General features: G+C 41.4%; 1 protein-coding gene across 1 annotated transcript in view; it reads left to right on the forward strand.

The window, feature by feature from the left end:
- The first annotated feature begins 3,955 nt into the window (after positions 1-3,955).
- LOC149305152 (digestive cysteine proteinase 2-like) overlaps positions 3,956-21,652 on the forward strand; it is a 51,498-nt gene continuing 33,801 nt past the window's right edge. The window contains exons 1-2 of the mRNA XM_089478715.1: positions 3,956-4,019; positions 17,326-17,385. Of these exons, the coding sequence (XP_089334841.1) occupies positions 3,968-4,019; positions 17,326-17,385 (112 nt within the window). The 5' untranslated portion in view covers positions 3,956-3,967. The remainder of the gene's footprint in view (positions 4,020-17,325; positions 17,386-21,652) is intronic.

Raw genomic sequence — 21,652 nt, forward strand, 5'->3', positions numbered from 1 at the left:
ACTTGTATACAGAAAATATCATATGAAGAGCAGGCTTAGATGTAAAAACAGGAGGACTGAAGATAGGAGAAAGCAACAGCCACAATCTCAGATATGCAGATGACATCATACTACAGTCCTCCCTCCGAATTCATGAGTGATCCATTCTGGACCCCCTGTGAATTCAGAAATTCACATATATTCAAACCCCATAGGATTGAATGGACGTGCGCGCCCTTGCACAGGCACCATGGGCGTGGGCACCATTAACTTTAATGGAGATTGCCCTTCCATGAATAATCACGGATCTCAAGTCCATGAAAATTGAGGGGTGACTGTACTAGCAAAAACCATCATGGACTACTAAGGAAGGCCAAAGTAGAAAATGCAAAGGCAGACTTACTGCTGAATATAAAGACAACAAACATAATGACCACAGAAGATCTACATAAATTCAATTTAGACAATAAGGAAAATGAAACCATAAATGAGTTCCCATACCTTGGATCAAACATTGTTCAGACTACAGTCAAGAAACTGGAAGAAGATTAGGAATGGGGAGAGCAGCTATGAAAGAACTAGAAAAAAACCCTTAAAAACTCCAACTGAGCAGTAAAGTCAGACTCCTACAAGCCACTGTATTCCCCATCACCAGGCACAGGTGTGAAAGCTGGACAGTGAAAAAAGGATTTTAAAAAATCAGGTAAATAGAAGTATTACTTTCCATGCCGAAAGCCATGTTTGATGCCCAGGATCTCAAGCAAGACTACAAAAGAAAACTGGAAACTAGTCAGGCTAGAGAGACCAGTGGTTTAACTTGGTGTGGCAGCTTCTCACATCTTTCAACAGAGAAAACAAAATTGACTGGCATGTATCCTGGGCAATGGCATCTTCCGGCTTCTGCATCAGTGAGGTTGTGAATTTCCACAGGTTTTCATCTTAACTTTAAAGGTGCGTTTAAAAGGGCAGAACCCTGGGCAAAACTAGAAACAGAACCTTAGGAAATCCCTTTAATGTTCAGTCACTACTGGTTCTTCTTTACTGAGGAAAGTTCGCTATTTGGAGGCCTCTTTTGTTTAAAGTTGTCCGATAGTTAGCGCTGGTTGCAGCAGGGATACAGGCCACCTAGTCAGTTTTCCCCACTGGAAGCAAATGTGTTGGTTTTATATTCCATTCCTATTTAAATGCAAATCGTTGTTCCAAGTTTGCACAATGCCTATTAATTAGCCTATGCAAATAATTATGCGAATTGCGATGGTTCATCACACTGCAACTCTGCCTGAAAAAGAAGGGGCAACCTTACAGCATAATTTGATACTATGTTTACTTACAAGTAAGTGACTCCCAGCCTTATTGATGCCCAGAATCTAGACAAGGCAACTGTTACATGGATTTGTAATTGGTTGACTGGCCGAAGCCAAAGGGTGCTCAACAATGGCTCCTTTTCATCCTGGAGAGAAGTGACCAGTGGGGTCCCACAGGGCTCTGTCCTGGGCCCAGTGTTATTCAACATCTATATCAATGACTTGGATGACAGATTTGGGGGCACACTTATCAAATTTGCAGATGACACCAAATTAGGAGGAATAGCTAATACCCCAGAGGACAGGATCAAAATTCAAAATGACCTGAATAGACTAGAAAGCTGGGCCAAAGCTAACAAAATGAAATTCAGTACGGAGAAATGTAAGGTACTGCACTTAGGGCGGAAAAATAAAATGCACAGATATAGGATGGGGGACATCTGGCTGAATGAAACTACATGTGAAAGGGATCTGGGAGTCCAAGTAGACCACAAGTTGAACATGAGTCAACAGTGTGATGCGGCAGCTAAAAAGGCCAATGCGATTTTAGGCTGCATAAATAGAAGTATAGTTTCCAGATCAAGAGAAGTAATAGTGTCACTCTATTCTGCTCTGGTCAGGCCCCACCTGAAATATTGAGTCCAGTTCTGGGCATCACAATTCAAAAAGGATGTTGAGAAACTGGAGCCATGTGTCCAAAGGAGGGCGACCAAAATGGTGAAGGGTCTGGAAACTATGCCCTATGAGGAACAACTTAGGGAACTGAGGATGTTTAGCATGGTGAAGAGAAGGTTAAGAGGTGATATGATAGCCCTGTTTAAATACTTGAAGGGATGTCATACTGAGAAGGGAGCTGACTTGTTTTCTGCTGCTCCAGAGAACAGGACCCAGAGCAATGGATGCAAGCTACAGGAAAAGAGATTCCACCTCAACATTAGGAAGAACTTTCTGACAGTAAGGGCTATTCGACAGTGGAACACACTCCTTCCTCGGAGTGTAGTGGAGTCTCCTTCTTTGGAGATCTTTAAACAGAGGCTGGATGGCCATCTGTCAGGGATACTTTAATTGAGAGTTCCTGCATGGCAGGGGGATGAACTGGATGGTTCTTGCGGTCTCTTCCAACTCTATGATTCTATGATTTTATGATTCTATTGAATTCACCAGAGGCACATTTACACTGCAGAAATCATGCAGCTTCACACCACTTTAACTGCCATGCTTCCAGCCAGCCAGCCAGCCAACATAGCGTAGTGGTTTGGGTGCTGGACTATGACTCTAGAGAGCAGAGTTCGATTCCCAACTCAGCCATGGAAACCCACTGGGTGATCTTGGTGATCTTGGGCAAATCACACTCTCTCAGCCTCACGGGAAGGCAATGGCAAACCTCCTCTGGACACATCTCGTGATGAAAATCCCATGATAAGTCTGCCATAGGGTTACCATAAACTGGAAACGACTTGAAGGCAAACAACAACTCCATCCTACATAATCCTTGGATGTGTAATTTTGTGAGGCAAAGCTAAAGACCTTGTGAAACTACAAATCCTAGGATTCTATAGCTATAAAGCGGTGTCCAACTGCATGATTTCTACAGTGTTACTGCACCCTGGGGCTCACTTCTGAGCAGACATTGTAAGGCAGGGGTAGGGAACTTGTGTCCCTTTCAAAGATATTGCTGATCTGCAATTCCCAGGTGCATTAACTATTGTATATACTCTAGACTTACACATTTAGATCAAAAAATTGACCCCAAAACCCTGAGTCAACTTATCCATGGGTCAGTTTAAGTACTTTATCTTAACTCTTATTTAAAAGAAGGAACCTCCTCCTGATGAAAAGCAAGAGTATAATATATGAAGCACGAACACCCTCTACTTTCTCATCCATCCAGTCTTAAGAGTAAGCACAAAGAGTTATGTCTACTGGAATTTACTTAGTTCTTTGACATTGGCGGGTTATAGACCGCCGCTTTGAGGCGGTCTGCCACCGCCGCCATTTGCTCCGTAAGGGAGCCGTCGCAGCCAAACCGCGCGGCTCCGTTACGGAGCAAAAAAGAAGCTCCAAAATGGAGCCTCTTCTTGCGGCGCCCTAATGTGCCAGGGGCGCATTCATGACGTCATTAGCGCCGCGACACGTTCGGACGCACAGCGTCCGATACGTAAAGATGGTGCCGCCCGTATGAACAGGGCGCCGCCATCTTGTACGTATTCTATACGTACTAGGGTTAGGGGGGTGCGGAAGCACCGCCCCTTCCTAACCCTAGTATGTATAGAATACGTACTAAATGGCGGTCTGTAACCCGCCATTGTTTTGCTGTGCTTCATCCAATCCTTTCCTATATGCCCCTAAATTTTACCCTCGACTTATCCACAGGTCATAGCAAAATTCATAATTTCAGCCCCAAAACGTGCCCTCGGCTTATACATGAAGTCAACTTATAGTCAAGTATATGGGGGCTTATGGGGGCTGCAGTTGAACAATATTCAGTAAGACAGACTCTATCCATCTACCTGCACTGATACAAGGTGTTGCACTGAAACAAGGTGCTGCAAGTGATTTGGAAACACAAGATGAAGCTCCACCCCAGAGAGGGATGCTCCCTTTGGCTGGCTGGCTGCCTTCATCTAAAAAGAGGAAGGTATACTTTTCTGTTTCAGAAGAAGCAGGGAAGAGCCAGAGCAGACATGGAGACATTTTGCAGTCTGTTGATCTTGTGCTTTTGGAGTTTTGCTTTAGGTGAGTTTTGGGCTGGCAGAGCGTATTATAGTCAGAGCTTTCCTTTCTGGTGATGTTTGCAGCTGTAGGTGCTAAGGCTACCTTGAAAGCAAGTTCATAGATTTGCTTTGCTGGCTCAATCAAGTAAATGCTTGCTCTTCACTTGGCTCCATTTTTATTGTTCAGGCTGTGAGTGCCACTACTTGTGTAGTTCACATTTTGCAGATATCCACAAGAAGAGAAATCTTGTGAAGATTGATTGAGTTGAAGAAAAACTGCTGGAGAGTTGAACTGAATGACTGGAATCCTCAAGAGCAGCACTCCACACTGCATCATTTTGTTGCAGGTCCCATTTTTATAGGAGCCAGTGTGGCGTACTGGTTTGAGCACTGGACTAAGATTTTGGAGACCAGGGTTCAAATCTGTGTTCAGACAAGAAACCCCTCAGCCTCAGAGGAAGGCAAAGGCATTTCTGGTATTTGTTCCTACAAAGTAGGAGTTTTGTAAGTCATCAGTGGTGTTTTCAGTGTACTCGTCATGTGTCTGCTTTCCAATATGCTTACATGTCGATCACTGTATGTGTTTCAGTTATGTGGAATTTTCATTCTTATCAGAATGGACTGCCCCTAGTAAGTAGAGGCTGCTAGGGTGAGTAATCAACTCTTAAAGTGTCTGCCATATACCTTGGGAGAGTTACTTTTGGGACAAAAGCACCCAGAATCCCCCAAGCATCATGGCCAATGGGATTATGGGGGCTTAACGACTCCAAAAGTAACTTTCTAGACTGTTTTGCTACATGGTGACTGCTGTAAAGACCTTTTGGCCAGGTGATAAGACTGCAAAATAAGTGAAGGGCAAGAAGACAGAAGCACTTCTATCATGACGTCAAGGGTCACAGTATCAAGCAAGATGACATTATCACTCGCTTCAAGGTCAACTGTTCTTCTGAATGGAGTGGCAATCCTTACAGTAATTGATGGATTTCTCCAGCAACAATATATTGATGTGAGGTATCTCCTGTATCATTTGTGGGTGACAGTCTTAAATTGGTGGTTTAAGACCCATTAGCTGTATAAAAGACCTGCCGGTGGTGAAAATAAAGAGCCTTATTTACACGGATCAAGACAGCTGCCTGTATTTTGGACTCCCCTTGGCAGTGTATCAGTAGGGACTGTCGGGATGCAGTTCAGCATTTGCTCCTACATACCTGAACAAAAAGAAATAAAGAAGGAGAAAGAGTACCCAGACAATTACTGCCCAGTCAGCCTGACATCAATAGCAAGAATGACTCTAGAGTAGATCATGAAACAGACAGTCTGTAAGCACTTAGAAAAGAATCCCACGCTCACTAAAAGTCAAATCATGCCAGGCTAATCATATCTTTTTTTAATAGTTACAAGAGAATGGTGTAATTAGACTGTATCTTGATTTTATTGTGGCTTTTGACAAGGTCCTCCCTGATATGCTTACAGGAAAGTTGTCAAGCTAGTGTTAGATGGATTTGCAATAGGATGTGTGTCCAAAAGTGATCACCAGTGGCTCCCCTTCATCCTGGAGAGAATTGACTAGTGGGATGCCTCAGGGCTGTGTCTTAGGCCTTGTGTTGTTGTTCAACACCTTTATGTCTGATTTAGATGATGGAATAAAATGTATGCTTATCAAATTTGCAGATGACACTATTTATTTATTTAATTAGAGTATTTTTTTAAAAAAAATTAATTAATTATAATTTCATTAAGACACACCAAATATACAACACATACAGACTTTACATAGAATGAAAAATTATCTATAAGATCCCCATACCCTCCCCCCCCCCATACTTGTATTGGTCGCATCTTCCTGGGTTTCCCTTTATCTTCTCCATCTACTTGCTATCACTAATGTTCTCCCTCTTGGAGCCTCTCTTCTCTACTTGATCCTCCATCTTCTTCTTTTACTGTCTTACTCCCATTGTCTACCTACACTTTCCTTTTTCACATGCTTGCTTCTTCCCCTTAACCACTGTTTAGCTTGACCCAGGAATTGCATCTTATATCATTTCCTTGCACATCTAAAACATAAAACATGTCATCACACAAAATACATCACATTTAACTAAGAAAGAGCTTTCTATCTTGTAAACGAGATCATTTCCATAAATTTCTTTGTAGACCCTTTTTTCCTTATTTAGTCAAATATTACAGTATGTGTGCTACTACTCAATAAAAATATTTTCTAATGTCCTCTATTTCTCATCTTCTTCAGCTACTCTAACTAGATTCGTGAATACCATTATTTACTTTGTTCTTATTCGTTGTTTACTTAATCCTAAAGTTTTCTAAATTAGCTCCAAGGTTAATAAAATATAGTAGGTCTCTACACTTTACTTAAACTAATTATCTATTAAGACCAAATTATAATGATCTAAGCAAAAAGAAAGAAGAAGAAAAAATACATAGATAAAGTAAAATAAGGCACAATCATTCATTCTTTCTTTCTTTCTTTCCTCTTTTTTCCTTCATCTTTCTTCCTTACTCTAAGAATCCTTCTGTTGTTAATAATCCTATCATTGTGGGGTGAGCTCCTTAATTTGGTTCCCGCACGAAAATATAGGTGGATCCAGAGACATAATTAAGTTAGGAAACTGCTAGGTGAGTTTGACTGCATTCCCTCATGGTTTATTATTTATTTATTTATTTATTTATTTATTTATTTATTTATATCTATGTAGCCTTTCTCCCAGGAAGGGACCCAGGCAGCTCACAAATAAAACCATTTAATACTTTACAATAAAAAAATTAAAATCAACTAGCTAAAAAAAAAGTTTTAAAAAGATACAAAAACATGCAAAAGTTAAAAACATAACTAAATGTGTGCTTGCAGGCGCGCATCCCATTGACGTTAATGGCACTTGCCCTTCCCCAGATTTTCAAGTCTGTGGGTCTCAAATCTGCAGACTTGGAGGGGCAGCTGTACATGTAAAATATCATCATTTTGTTAGTAACAATTTTTTTTAAAGGAAGTCTATTTAGCTGTAGTGATCCACAATATGATTAACCTCCAGATTAGTTTGTTGAAGGGGTGAGCTACTCCAGATATCGTGGACTGTAACTCCCATCAGCCTAAGTCAGCTAAACTATTGATGGGAGTTGCAATCAAGGCCATACATTCCTTATCCAAGGATTACTGTAAAATTATTGCTAGGACCATTCTAGGAATTGAGGAGATAATTTCAACACTGTCTCACTCAAGTGATGTGCTCAGCCCAGAGATTTGTTTTTGGTTCCAGAGGTGAGCATCCAACACTTACATCCTTAGTTTCAATCAAGTTTCTTCTTTTTTTACATTTCAGAAGAGAATTTAATAAATTTTTTAGAGAAATGGGGATGTAAATAGGATTACCTTTTGGACATTCAAAGCCCTCACTGAGCTACTGCAAATTACCAAAACATGTACTTTTACATCTCAGTCTAGATGCATATTCCAAATGCATGAAAGAGACATAGGGCCTGAACAGACAGGCCAACATAAAGCTGCTTTGGGTCACTTTGAAGGTATGCTGTTTAAATGGTACATACGTCCTAAGAGGCCGGAAGCTGTGCCAAAGCTACACTACAGTCCTAAGACTAGAACACAGCTTTGGTGCAGCTTCTGGCCACTTAAGATGAATGTGTCATTTAAACAGCATACCTCCAAAGTGACCCAAAGCAGCTTTATTTTGACCTGTCTGTTTGAGCCCCTAGAGAACTATTTTCAGCCCAAAGGTCATGATACAATTTGGAAAGGGGTGCATTGCAGTAATAGGTATGCTAAGTACATGGGGTGCGACCATATCAGATTGGGGGGAGTTACAGTAAATGCAAATCTTACTGATTTGGAGATCTCCTCACTAAGTGTGCAGCTTTGCTGCAAACCAGAACTTAATTCTTAGGAAAATGCAAGGCAGAGCTCACATTGTTGTTGTTGTTGTTGTTGTTGTTGTTGTTGTTTTACCGACGTGGAAGTGGTCACAGGGAGTTTAGCACCTAATCTATTCATAAAGTCCTACTTACTGTATTTTTGCATTGAAAGCCAATTGTACCTGGTCCAAATCTCTGTGTAGAAATTGAGTTGCACACCTGGGTGACCTGGCAATACATTGCTGGACCAGAACATAGACACTGTTGCACTCATGTTGTTACTTGTGGACATTTCCCTACACACAGCACCTGTGGTATGGGAATGCATGTTAATCATTTGTCAGTATGTCCTAACAGTTATATAACAGCTGCATAAAGCAAAATTTTTCCACCTCAGTGATGGTATCTTTGAATGTGTGCAACACCTCCTGGAATTGTTGTTATTCTCACCTTGATTTGCCTAACTAATAAGCCACAAGCGAGTGCACACCCATTCAAGAACAGCTAATAGACTGTGCCACAGGTTGTTCTTGCTGGGTGTCTTCGAGTCATTTCTGATTTATGGCAACCCTGAGGCAAACTTGTCATGGAGATTTCTGAGGTTCTGTGACACACCCAAGGTCACCCAGTGGGTTTCCATGGCCGAGCAAGGAATCGAACCCTGGTCTCCAGAGTTGTAGTCCAATGTTCAAACCATTACGCCACACTGTCATAAACTTCAAATATAAATATGGTCAGTTCCATGCTCCCAATTATTGCATCAGGGTCAGTCCAGCTGTGAGGCAGAAAGTGGCAATGGCTTCAGGTGTTGGGGGGTAATACAGTCAGCCCTTCTTATACACGGATTTTTTGTACACGGATTCAAGCATCCACAGTTTGAAAATGTTCAAAAAAAGTATAAATTTCAAACATCAAACCTTGATTTTCCATTTTTTATAAGGGACACCATTTTGCTTTGTCGTTATATTTAATGGGACTTGAGCATCCACAGATTTTGTTATACACAGGGGATCTTGGAAACTAACCCCAGCATATAACAAGGATCCACTGTAATAGCATACACACACACACACACACACACACACACACACACACACACTCCTCCTGTGCCACTTTGACATTTTTCCTTCTTGGAGAATAGACTGTGTGTCCTAAGGTCCCTAAACTAGTAGGTTACCCTCCATGATAATGGAGGACACTGTCCTTTTGCCATTGTCAAACTAAAATTAAACTGCTTGTCCATTTGGTTTCTGTACACAGATTAGAGTAGCTACCATCTTATTATTTGCCTCAGAAATCAAACAGATTTGATGGATCACCTACGCTGGTACCTGTGATATAACTGTGCTACTATTGAGCAATCAGATTAGATTAGATTAGATTGGGTTTGTCTTATTATTGAATCTAGGTGTGCTGGAGTATGTGTGTGATATACACCCAAGATCCTAAACTGATGTCAAGTCAATCAGGTGGCCGGCAGCTCTTCCACACTGCACAAATAAAGCAGCTTGACACCACTTTAACTGCCATGGCTCCAGCTATGGAATCCTGGTGGTTTTAGTCTGGTGCGGTATTCAGCCTGGTCTGTCAGAGAGATCTGGTGCCTCCCCAAACTATAAATCCCAGGATTATGTAGGATGGAGTCATGGCTAACTGCCATGGTGGTGTCAAACTTAATTTCTGCAGTGTGGATATACCCTGAATCTTTCCCATGGCATTCTAGGATCTGTAGCTTTAAGAAGGTACCAAGAATTTCAAGCTTCAACTTCAACATATTTCATTCATCAAATACAGTTCCATGCACAGTCTGCAAAATTCATAACGTCTGCCTTGGCTGAAACTTCAGTCATCTTTTTGAATTCCTAGAGGCGATCCCTAAATTGAGCACCATCAGGACTGTTCAAAGACATTTTCCTGTATAAGAGGACAAGGTGCTACCTTCTCATTTCATGTCAATAATTTTATTGGACTGACATCTCACTTCATCTCTGTAAGCTGGTCTAAGGCCGTAATAAATTATCCATGCACAGACTCTGGAACAAAGTGGAGCTGTCTGGGCTCCCTTCCTGTTGTCTTTCTACCAGCAGGCAAAGGCCTTTTTATTCATATAAACCTTTGGTAAGTAATTTTTAAAGGGAGCTAGTTATCTGAGTGCTATCTCTGTCTTTTATTCTTGCTGAGTTCTAATTTTTTTAAAATAATTTTTTTATTATTAGCTTGGTCAAAACATGGGGAATAAAATTCATAAAAACAATAAATGAAACGCAAAGATAATACACATATCAGATCCGTAATAGGTGCAATGTGACAAACAAAAAGAAGAATAGCTTCTCAGGAGTCTATCTTCTTTTTTCATCAAAATTGACATGAATTCCCCAGACCACCTGTAGAACCATAGAATCATAGAGTTGGAAGAGACCACAAGGGCCATCCAGTCCAACCCCCTGCCATGCAGAAAATCCAAATCAAAGCATTCCCAGCAGATGGCCATCTAGCCTCTGCTTAAAGACCTCCAAGGAAGGAGACTCCACTACACTCCGAGGAAGTGTGTTCCACTGTCGAACAGCCCTTACTGTCAGGAAGTTCTTCCTAATGTTGAGGTGGAATCTCTTTTCCTGTAGCTTGCATCCATTGTTCTGGGTCCTGTTCTCTGGAGCAGCAGAAAACAAGCTTGCTCCCTCCTCAATATGACATCCTTTCAAATATTTAAACAGGGCTATCATATCACCTCTTAACCTTTTCTTCTCCAGACTAAACATCCCCAGCTCCCTGAGTCGTTCCTCATAGGACAAGGTTTCCAGACCTTTCACCATTTGAGTCACCCTCCTTTGGACACGCTCCAGTTTCTCAATGTCCTTTTTTAATTGTGGTGCCCAGAACTGGACACAGTATTCCAGGTGGGGCCTGACCAGAGCAGAATATAGTGGCACTATTACTTCTCTTGATCTAGACACTATACTTTTATTGATGCAGCCTAAAATTGCATTGGCCTTTTTAGCTGCCGAATCACACTATTCACTCATGTTCAACTGTGGTCTACTTGGACTCCCAGATCCCTTTCACATTCAGCCAGGTGTCCCCCATCCTATATCTGGGCATTTCATTTTTCTGCCCTAAGTGCAGTACCTTACATTTCTCTGTGTTGAATTTCATTTTGTTAGATTTGGCCCAGCTTTCTAGTCTATTCAGATCATTTTGAATGTTGATCCTGTCCTCTGGAGTATTAGCTATTCAGGGACGTAGCCAAGGGGGGGGGGATCTTGGGGTCCAGACCCCCCCCCCCTTCCATTAGAAAAATGAATGGTATGTGCTGCTGTGCCGCTGCACCCAAGCCCCATTATAATGGTGGCACTTAGTCTGGATCCCCCCCCTTCCTAAAATCCTGGCTACGTCCCTGAGCTATTCCTCCTAATTTGGTGTCATCTGCAAATTTGATAAGTATGCTCCCAATTCTGTCATCCAGGTCATTGATAAAGATGTTGAATAACACTGGGCCCAGGACAGAGCCCTGTGGGGCCCCACTGGTCACTTCTCTCCAGGATGAAAAGGAGCCATTGTTGAGCACCCTTTGGGTTCGGCCGGTCAACCAATTACACATCCATTTAACAGTTACGTTGTCTAGCCCACATTTTACAAGCTTGTTTGCAAGAATGTCATGGGAAACCTTGTCAAAGCCCTTACTGAAATCAAGATATACCACAGCATTCCCTTCATCTACCAAGCTGGTAATTTTATCAAAGAAAGAGATCAGATTTGTCTGGCATGACTTGTTTCTCTGAAACCCATGTTAACTTTTTGTGATTATGACATTGCCTTCTAGATGTTCACAGACTCTCTGTTTAATGATCTGCTCCAGAATCTTTCCTGGTATTGATGTCAGAGGAACTGGACAATAATTGTTGGGATCCTCTTTTTTCCCCTTTTTGAAGATCGGGACAACGTTTGCCCTCCTCCAGTCTGCGAGGATTTCTCCTGTTCTCCAGGAGTTTTCAAATATGATTGCCAATGGCTCGGATATTACATTTGCCAGTTCTTTTAGTACCCTTGGATGTAGTTCATCTGGTCCCGGAGACTTAAATTCATTTAGATTAACAAGGTATTCTTCTACTATCTCTTCACTTACTCTGTGCTGAAATTCCCCTATTCTGTCCTCTGCTCTATTATCCTCAGGTTGAGCACCCGTTGCCTTTTCTGAGAAGACTGAGGCAAAGAAGGTGTTGAGTAATTCTGCCTTTTCTCTTTCCCCTGTTAACATTTTGCCATCTTCTCCACGCAGTGGCCCTACCATTTCCTTCTTCTTCCTTTTGCTGTGGACATATCCAAAAAATCTCTTTTTATTCTTTTTAACCTCTCTAGCAAGCCTGAGTTCATTCTGCGCTTTAGCTTTTCTGACTTTACCCCTACACATGCCTGCTATTTCTTTGAATTCCTTTTTTGTGATTTCCCCCCTTTTCCATTTCTTGTACATGTTCCGTTTCAAACTTAGCTCGGTTGAAAGTTCCTTAGTCATCCATCCTGGTTTCTTGAGACACCTCCGATTTTTCTTTCTCACTGGAACTGTTTGAAATTGTGCCTTCAGTATCTCTCTTTTGAGAAAGTCCCATCCGGTCTGAACTCCCTTACCTTTTAGTATTTCTGACCACGGGATCACCCTCAATACTTCTCTAAGTTTACTGAAATCCGCTCTCCTAAAGTCTAGAATGTGTGTCTGACTATGCCTGGTTTCTCCTTTCCATTGTATAACAAACTCCAGGAGAACATGGTCACTTCCACCTAACAATCCCACCACTTGTACCCCATTAACCAAGTCATCCTTGTTGGTTAGGATCAGATCCAAAATAGCTGACCCCCTTGTTGCCTCTTCCACCTTTTGGACAATGAAATAGTCTTCCAGGCAAGTGAGGAATGTGCAAGACCTTGAGGATTTTGCTGAGTTTGACTTCCAGCAAATATCAGGATAGTTGAAGTTGCTCATCACTACTACATCTCTCTTTTCTGACTGTGTGGTCATCTGTTCTAGAAAGATATCATCCAATTCCTCAGTCTGACTTGGGGGTCTGTAGTAGACTCCCACCGTAACATCCTTGTTGTTTCCCTCCCCTTTAATTCTTATCCAGATGCTCTCCACCTGGCTTCCATGATTGATGTCCTGGATCTCTTCACTGGTGTAAATATCTCTGACATATAGTGCTATTCCTCCTCCTTTCCTGTTTGGCCTATTTCTCTTAAAAAGGTTATACCCCTCTATTTCCACATTCCAATTATGAGACTCGTCCCACCAGGTTTCAGTGATGCCTATTATATCATATTTGCTTTGTTGTACTAGGAGTTCAAGTTCATCTTGCTTATTTCCCATGCTCTGTGCATTAGTGTAGAGACATCGCAGACCACAGGTCCCATTTACTTGCTGCTTGTGCAAGTTTTTTTTGCCTCCCACTGTTGGGTCCTTGCACTTTTTTTCTTGTTTCCTCTATGTCTGTTTGACTATTTTCTCCAGCCCTTTCGCCTTCCTTTATATTGTTTCCCTTCCCCTCAGAACTCAGTTTAAAGCCCTCCTGATCAAGTTCTTGAGACTGTTGGCAAAAACATTTCTTCCAACTGACGTGAGATGCAACCCATCCGTTGCAAGAAGTCCCTCCTCATGGAACCGCAGCCCATGACCAAAGAATCCAAATCATTCTTGGCGGCACCATCTGCGAAGCCAGTTGTTCACATCCGCTGTTTTCCTCTCCCTTCCTGGACCGTGCCCTTCAACTGGCAGAAGAGACGAGATGACAACCTGTACATCCATTCCTTTCAGCTTCCTATCAAGCGCCTCGTAATCCCTTTTGATGTTCTGCAGGTTGTGTCTTGCAGTATCATTGGTTCCCACGTGGACCAAAAGGAAGGGGTATTGGTCAGTAGGCTTGACCAGTCTTATCAGCCTCTCTGTCACATCACGGATCTTTGTCCCTGGAAGACAACACACCTCTCGAGACATCTTGTCAGGCCTACAAATCACTGCTTCTGTACCTCTCAGCAAGGAATCCCCCACTACGACCACACGCCTGCTCTGAGGTTTAGCAGTGGCTGTTCCCTTGGGTGGGACTCTCAGGCTTGCCTGCTCTGTCCCTGAAGTCTGTCCATGCTGCTCTTCTTCATCCTCCTTGATAAGGGAAAGAGCTTCGAATCGATTCTCTAGCTGCAAACTCCCCGAACAATCCCTTCTTGGCCTACTTCTCTGTGTGACATTCCTCCAGCTGTCTGCCTCCTGTGTAGGTGAAGTGACCTCCTCGGCTCCAGCATCTTCCTCTGCATTGTATTCTTCCAGGATTGTTAGTTCTGTTGTGTCCAGGAAATCCTCCTGCTCCATGATATACTGAAGTGTAGCTACTCTGGACTCCAACTGCTGCACTTTCTCCTCCAAGAAAGCTACCAACTTGCACTTGGGGCATATGAAGTTCTCCTGTAGGCAAGAAGACAAACATCCCACAAGTGTTGCAGGTGACTACCGTGGTTCCGTCAGTGTCCATACTGAAAAGTCTTAGGAAATTACTGGAACAGGACTGTGGGCTTCCTCCTGAAAAAAAGAATCCTCCAGAAAACACCAACATAAAGCTCCTGATGTTTCACCAGTTTGTGGCAGTGAGCTCAATCAATTCTGTCTCTGCTGTAGATTTCAATGGCTGCCCAGCTACCTGTATATCTTCCATAAACAGTTTGACATAGATAGGAAGCCAGTTTTAATAATCCTGTATAAGGACTTCATTTTGCTACGTTTGCTGCATTTCATTTCAAAAGATGGTGATAAAACACTTCAATAGTTTAGTACAAAACTATTATAAATGTTGACCTTAGTTACACCATAATAGGCAAAATGCAAGTTGCAAGTAAGGTCAGTTGTATTTTGGCTCCATTTCATGTAGCAGAAAAACAACTGAACTTATTTGTAACTGGCATTTTGCCTATTATTGTATAAGGTCAACATTGATAATGGTTTTGTACTAAACTGTTGCAGTGTTTTATCACCATCTTTTATGAGTGCCTTTTGCACAGGTTTTCTGACTCATGTTTCTCTTCTGTCTCAATATGAAGATGATACCAGCATAAATTCTCTTCTGTGTAAATACAGGGTGAGGCAATAAAAGTAATGACAGATTGTTTAGTATTAATAATGGACTGGATGAACACCAATAAAGTGCAGCTTAGTCCAACAAGATAGGTCAGGTGTAAGAAGTTCATATCTGACCTATTCCGTATGGGGCTCTTATATTTCTTTCTAATCTAATGTAGATCTGCAATCTGGAAATGGTCCAGGATCCACTGGAGGATTTTGTCACTGGAGGCCCAGTGTAGGCATGGTTAGAAACCCACAGAGAGAGCCTAGCTACCATTAGCCATGATCTGCTCACCTCCATTTCTTTGAAACATTACTTTTCTGGGCTATCTGTCCCCGAACCTAAACGCCAGCATAACAAGTGGAGAGATTCCAAGAACGGCAGTTCAGAACATTAACTTTGACATGCTCTGTTGCAACTCTGTCTACTATAACATGGACTGTACAGGGCTGCCTTTTGAAAACCAATCAGCAAGAGCAATTAGTAAAAAAAAACAGCTGAGTTTATCAGGTTATCAGCAGTGTGTCTGTCTGGTACTTAAGGAACCTTGCTGTCTTTTGCATTTTTTGCATTTTTGCATTGCATTGTTTAGCACAATGCAATGTGCTGGGAGTTAGTTTTTCTAATCCTACACAACTAGACAAATCTTGAAAGTAAAAAGATGTGCGTTAATGCTTCTTTGTGACCACTTTAATTGTGGGTTTTGTGCGACGTCGTGTGAAATTGTTTAGCATAATTACGCAATTGTTCCGGGATATTCACGGGATAATTAACTTCTTTTGAGATCTCAAAACAGTAACAGCAAGCAATTAACTTCTTAAAAGTAACTTTCTGTGCTCTGATGTCAGGAGGCTACAGCAAGCAGAAGGAGGTGAGGGAAAAGGTTTCTGGGAGTCTTCAGGAACTGCTGACTTAGAGCAACCTGGAGAGAAGAGGACATTTCCTTCTGAAGCGTTCTTGTCTAAATTAGAAGCCTTGTAATGAAACCCAGTAACTCAATGGCTCCAGCCCTAGCTGGAAGCCAATAACAACCAGAGTCACTTGTTCCTTTGATTTTTTTTTTTTCCTCCTCCTTCTCACAGTATCTCACAGTTTCGCCCAGAGGAGCTAATTGTGCTGAACTGGATAGCTTTTTTTTTTTTCAAGGTTCTGTACCTTTTCTGCCAAAAGGCCTCCAAATGAGGGCTTTGTCCCCTCTGTGGAAAAAAGCGGACAGGAAGGAAGAGGCAAGTCCCATTTTCAGGGCGTGTTTCCTTCAGTCAAAGGAAGTGAGAATTGTTTAATGACAGGGACAAATGTTTTGAGTATTATTGCAATAGGTGCTCTGTGGTATTTCATTCAGAGGGAATTGAAACAAGCTTGTCCAATTTATGTTCTGGACTTGGCCACTGGGTCAGTTCTGTTTTTCTTCTTCCATGCATATTCTGATACTGGCTTCTGAATTTGGATTCTGATACAAAGGGAGATTTCTAGTATGTCACAAAGCTACACCTTGAAAGTAACTTTTCACTTGTATTTCTAATAAACTAGCACAGAACCTGGAAAAGTCACCAGTTTTGGGGCTGTGGCTCTCCAAATCCCACAGCCAGCATGGCCACTTAAAGCAAGCCTTGGCTCACACTATCCCCCCCCCCCCCAATCCAGCATCTAAGGCTGCATCTGCCCTGCAGAAACAATCCAGTTTGACACCACTTTAACGGTCATGGGTCAGTGCTGTGGAACTCTTGGAACTGTAGTTTGTTGTGGCACCAGAACTCCCTGACAGAGAAGGCTAAATGTCTCACAATGCTACAGTTCCCAGAATTGATTCATGGCACTTAACATGGTGCCAAACCCATTTCTTTCTGCAGCACGGATGCAGACTCTGAGGAAACATGTTGGGTGCTCAGGCAGAGAAACAAAAGCTGACACAGAACAAAACATTCTGGTTGCTGTTGGCATCCAGCTGTGGCTGGACAGAAGTTTCTTCTGTCTTACTTCAGAGCTGCCTATTCAATTCATGACAGAGGCAAGATTCAAGCCAGGGACTTCTTAATTCATAGTTATTCCCAAGGCCATTTTGTTAGCTATAGGAAGCAGAAGTTGAAAAACAGTGGCTTCTGAAGGGCAGCCAGTAGTTTCTGAAAATTGCAAACAGCTGGAAGACATAGCTTTTGTGGGTTTTTCGGGCTATGTGGAAATGTTCCAGAAGAGTTTATTCATGATGTTTCACCAGCATCTGTGACTGGCATCTTCAGAGAAGACAGTCATTGCTTCCATATTAGCTACTTGCCCTGAGACTCCCATCCTGTGTTGACCACCCTTGCAATATCTTAAGTATTCAACATATAAATATATTTCTTATTTCAGGTCACGGATGCAATTTTTCAAGAACAACCCCTGATTTTGGAGTCCTCTACCATGTCAAAGGTAAGCTTTACTCTGTGTGGTTTTTCAGCATGCTTTATTGACTTTGGCTAAGATGTCTGATATGGACAACTCTGTTATTTTGACAGCAAAGTTCCTAAGCCTGGGCCATTTCCCCATAGTGACAAAAATGCTGAGGAGTACCAAGCCTTGCCTCCAGTATGCCTTTTCCCTTGTAGTGTTGACTTTTCTTGTGCAGTAAAATTGGTTTTGATACATGTGCTGGATCAGATATGGAAGCACAGTTTGGTTCATGGAACTGGTGTTGTGCTTCTGTCTAGTGAGTATAAGAGGCAATCGGAATCAGAATCATGAAAAATATCCTTTGCATAGTTTGATTTGGTTCTCCTACTTACAAAATGATTGTCAATCTCTGCTCAGGATACAGGAAGCAAACCACATTGGAAAAGACTCTATAGCTCTTTGTGACAGTTTGATCTTAGTTTTTTACACTGACATGCCTCTTAAATTTACAAATCTCTCTTCTGACCCTAAAGCTTCAGTTCCGTAAACAGCTACTTGTAAGTCCTATTGAATTTACTTTTGATGAGACACTTCAATTGTGTTCTCATCTAATCTTAGATTGTGCTCTAATCTTAGATTCAGACTGAATTTATCTGTTTGTGCAGGAATTCCAGTTGTAAACTGAAATTACTAATGCTAAATCTCAACAGCAACTGCCATAACTGCATGTGGATGATGTCGCCACATCCCTGTTAACATCTTTGAAAATATCAGATGATTTATATGTGTATATCACTTCGCTGGTAATTCAAAGCAATTCAAAATTGCTTCACTGGTAATTCACACATTTAAAGAAGTGAAGTTTTCTTACACCTCACTTTAAAAGGGACAGAGCTAAACAAACCTTGCAAAGTTACTGAGGGTCCAAAACACACTGCAGAAATAATCCAGTTTGATGCCGCTTTAACTGCCCTGGCTCAATGATAGGGAATTCTGGGAACTATAGTTTTGTGAGACATTTAGCCTTCTCTGCCAGAAAGCTCTAGTGCCACAATAAACTACAGTTCCCAGGATTCTTTACCACTGAGCCAGGACAGTTAGTCTCAAACTGTTTTAGACTGAGGTTATTAGAATTCCTAACATTTGTTTTCCATAATATTCTTATACAATAGTTATTTCATTTTCAAAACAGCTGCCATTTGGATTTCCAGAAATTAGTAAAAGTTTTGTTTTTAAAAATATGAAAAGCTTTTCTCTGTTTATTTCTTACTGTGTGTGTGTGGGTTTGGTTTGTGGCATTACAGCCAGATCTCACTGTTTTTCAAAGTACTTGAATTAATTTTTAAAACTGCATTCAAAACAGTTCAAATAAGCAACTAAATTAAACAGGGTTTGCCTATATGGCCCAGTGAAAACAAATTAATCATTAACAGACATTATGGTAATTCTTCTCTTCTTATTAAAAATTGGATTCATGTATAGCCCATAAATGTTTATTTATGAAATCATCAAAGCAGTCCTGCTATGAGCTCAGGAAACATGAAGTAACCAAGCCACTTCCTTTCTTCTAGCAAAACTAGTAACACTAGAAATTCCAAAACCAGCTATAGTTCAATGCAGACATAATTACCAATGGGTCTCCATTTTTATGAATGAAAATAAAGCCCTGTAGCATAAAGAACTTATTAGTTTGCTTCTGGCTGTTGCCAGGCTTGAGATAGCCAGGAACTGGAAAACTGCAAAGTTGAATATTGCAAGATGGTGGACTAGACTCTGGGACTTGTGGTTAATGGAGAAAAGGGCAGAGAATAACAACAGAGCGAGAGGCTTACACTCTGGATTGACCTTCCATAAGATTTGGCACCCATTTATTGAATACATCCAGCAAGATTTAGTCTCTAGACATCCCCCAATTTTAGCTAAATTTTTATGGAAAGATGTCTTTCAGGATTCCTGAATACACCTTTTATTTACAGTATAATTTTCAGGGCCTTATCTGAGTTATTGCCTGTATTTATTGTTGTTTTTGGTGTACTGTTTATTGTCATGTTTTGTTTTAGAATGTATTAATAAAATTAAAAAAAATAATTACCAATGGGTCAGTGCTGATGCTATATAGGGGTCTGGGACTCTTGCACTCAATATTTCATTCTCTTTTACATGTTCATATTAATGCTGTACCTTGCAATAGATTGATTCACTGTGTTATTGGCTGTATAGGAAATGCAAGCTTACACCATTAATGTTTTGGTGGGAAGCAAAACCCAAGACCATAATTTCCCTGTACAGCTGAATAAATACAGGCAAGGAACTTGTGGAATCCAATTTGTCTTCTTTCTCTAGCTTAACCCATCTAGATAGAATTTTCTCTGACAGGTGCCCCACTTAGTGCTCCAGAAGTTTGGGACATCAGCTCCCAGAATTCCTGTACATTGGCCATATTGGCTGGAACCTCTGGGAATTCAAGCCATCCGATGTACTAAAGGTTGCGAACACCTGCCCTAGCTATTCCCAGTTTTTAACCTGCACAGGTTTGTGCTAATTTTGCAGCAAATAGTTTTCCCAAACTCATTTTTCTAGAAACATGTTTATCAATGGCATGCTATTGCTAATAATAATATGGAAACAATACACAGAAGAGCTGTATAAAAATGTGCAAGGATGAATGACACATGAGAAGAAGAAACTTACAAAGATGGACCCCAAATTTTGGAAAGCGAAGTGAAAGCCGTACTCGAAGCAATTAGAAAAAACAAATCACCAGAAACAGAGAGAAAGAGTCCAAACACAGAGACAGAATCAAGCTTAGTTTTAATTAAAATCTGCCAGCAAATATGGAAAAGAAAGCAGTAGCCCAAAGACTGGAAGTGATTAATACACACACACACACACACACACACTCCCCTCCACAAAAAAGGACACACAAAAGATTGCAGCAATTACAGAACCATTGCATTAATTTCCCATGCAAGCAAAGTCATGCTCAAAAGTCTCCACAAAAGTCTCCCACCATATATGGAGTGAGAAATCCCAGAAGTGTAAGGTGGATTCAAGAAAAGAAGAGGCACTAGGGATCATATTGCAAACTTACAATGGATAATGGACCACACCAAGGAATTCCTGAAGAAAATCTGCATATGTTTTGTTGACTACCGCAAATCCTTTTTTTTTTTTTTTTGCATAGATCAAGAAAGGCTATGGCTTGCGCTTAGAGGAATGAGAGTGCCACAATATCTGATTGTTCTGATGCACAACCTGTACTCAAGACAAGTCAGAACAGAATACAGAGAAACAGAATGGTTCCCAATTGGCAAAGGGGTTAGACAAAATAATTTATTTATTATATGCAGGAAATAATGTACAGTCCATCCTCACCTTACGCGGGGGAATAGGCGAATTCCACCTATGCTCGAGCCCCATTGGAAACAATGGGGCTCGTGCACGGTGGCTCAGCAGCACGGGAGCGCGCGGGGTGCAACGGGCGCACGCTCCCATTCAATTGAATGGGACGCGCCGGCCCTTCCGCCCCGCGCGTGCCCCGCGGCTTGAGCGCGTATGCTCAAGGCCGCATATGGCGCGCCCGCATATGGCGCGGGCGCGCCGTACACAGTGCAGTCTTGGTCTCAGAGGCAGGAGGAGTAAAGTTAAGAGGAAGGAACATTAATAGCCTAAGATACACAGAAGCAAACAAATATCTAGAGCAATTACTAAAGACGATCAAGGAGGAAAGTGCCAAGGTTTGATTAATACTGAACATTAAAGAAATGAAAATAATGACCACAGAAGATCTGCGAAAATTCATGCTAGACAATGAGAAAATTGAAACAGTCAAAGAGTTCCCCTACTTTGGTCGCAATATTGATCAGAACAGGGACTGCAGTCAAGAAATCAGAACAAGACTAGGATTGGGAAGGGCAGCTATGAAAGAACTGGACAAGATCATAAACTGTAAAGACATAACACTGAATACTAAAGTGAGGACTGTCCAAGCCATTGTATTCTTCATCACCATGTACGGATGTAAGAGATGCACTGTAAAAAAAGCCAATTGGAAGAAAATCAAGCCATTTAAGATGTGATGCTAGAGATAATTACCATGAACAGTGAAGAAGGAGAACAAATAAGTTCTAGAACAGATCAAGCCTGAACTCTCTCTGGAACCAAGATGGCTAAAATGAGGCCGTTGTACTTTAGCCACATCATGAGGAAAGGTAAATCATTAGAAAAGACAATGATGCTAGGAAAGGTGGAAGGCAGTAATAATAATAATAAAGAGAGGTGGACCACATCCAAATTGGTTAGACTT

The sequence above is a fragment of the Sceloporus occidentalis genome, unplaced genomic scaffold (genome assembly GCF_023333645.1).
Source record: "Sceloporus occidentalis isolate IW3139 unplaced genomic scaffold, rSceOcc1.0.p SCAF_13, whole genome shotgun sequence".
Lineage (NCBI taxonomy): Eukaryota > Metazoa > Chordata > Lepidosauria > Squamata > Phrynosomatidae > Sceloporus > Sceloporus occidentalis.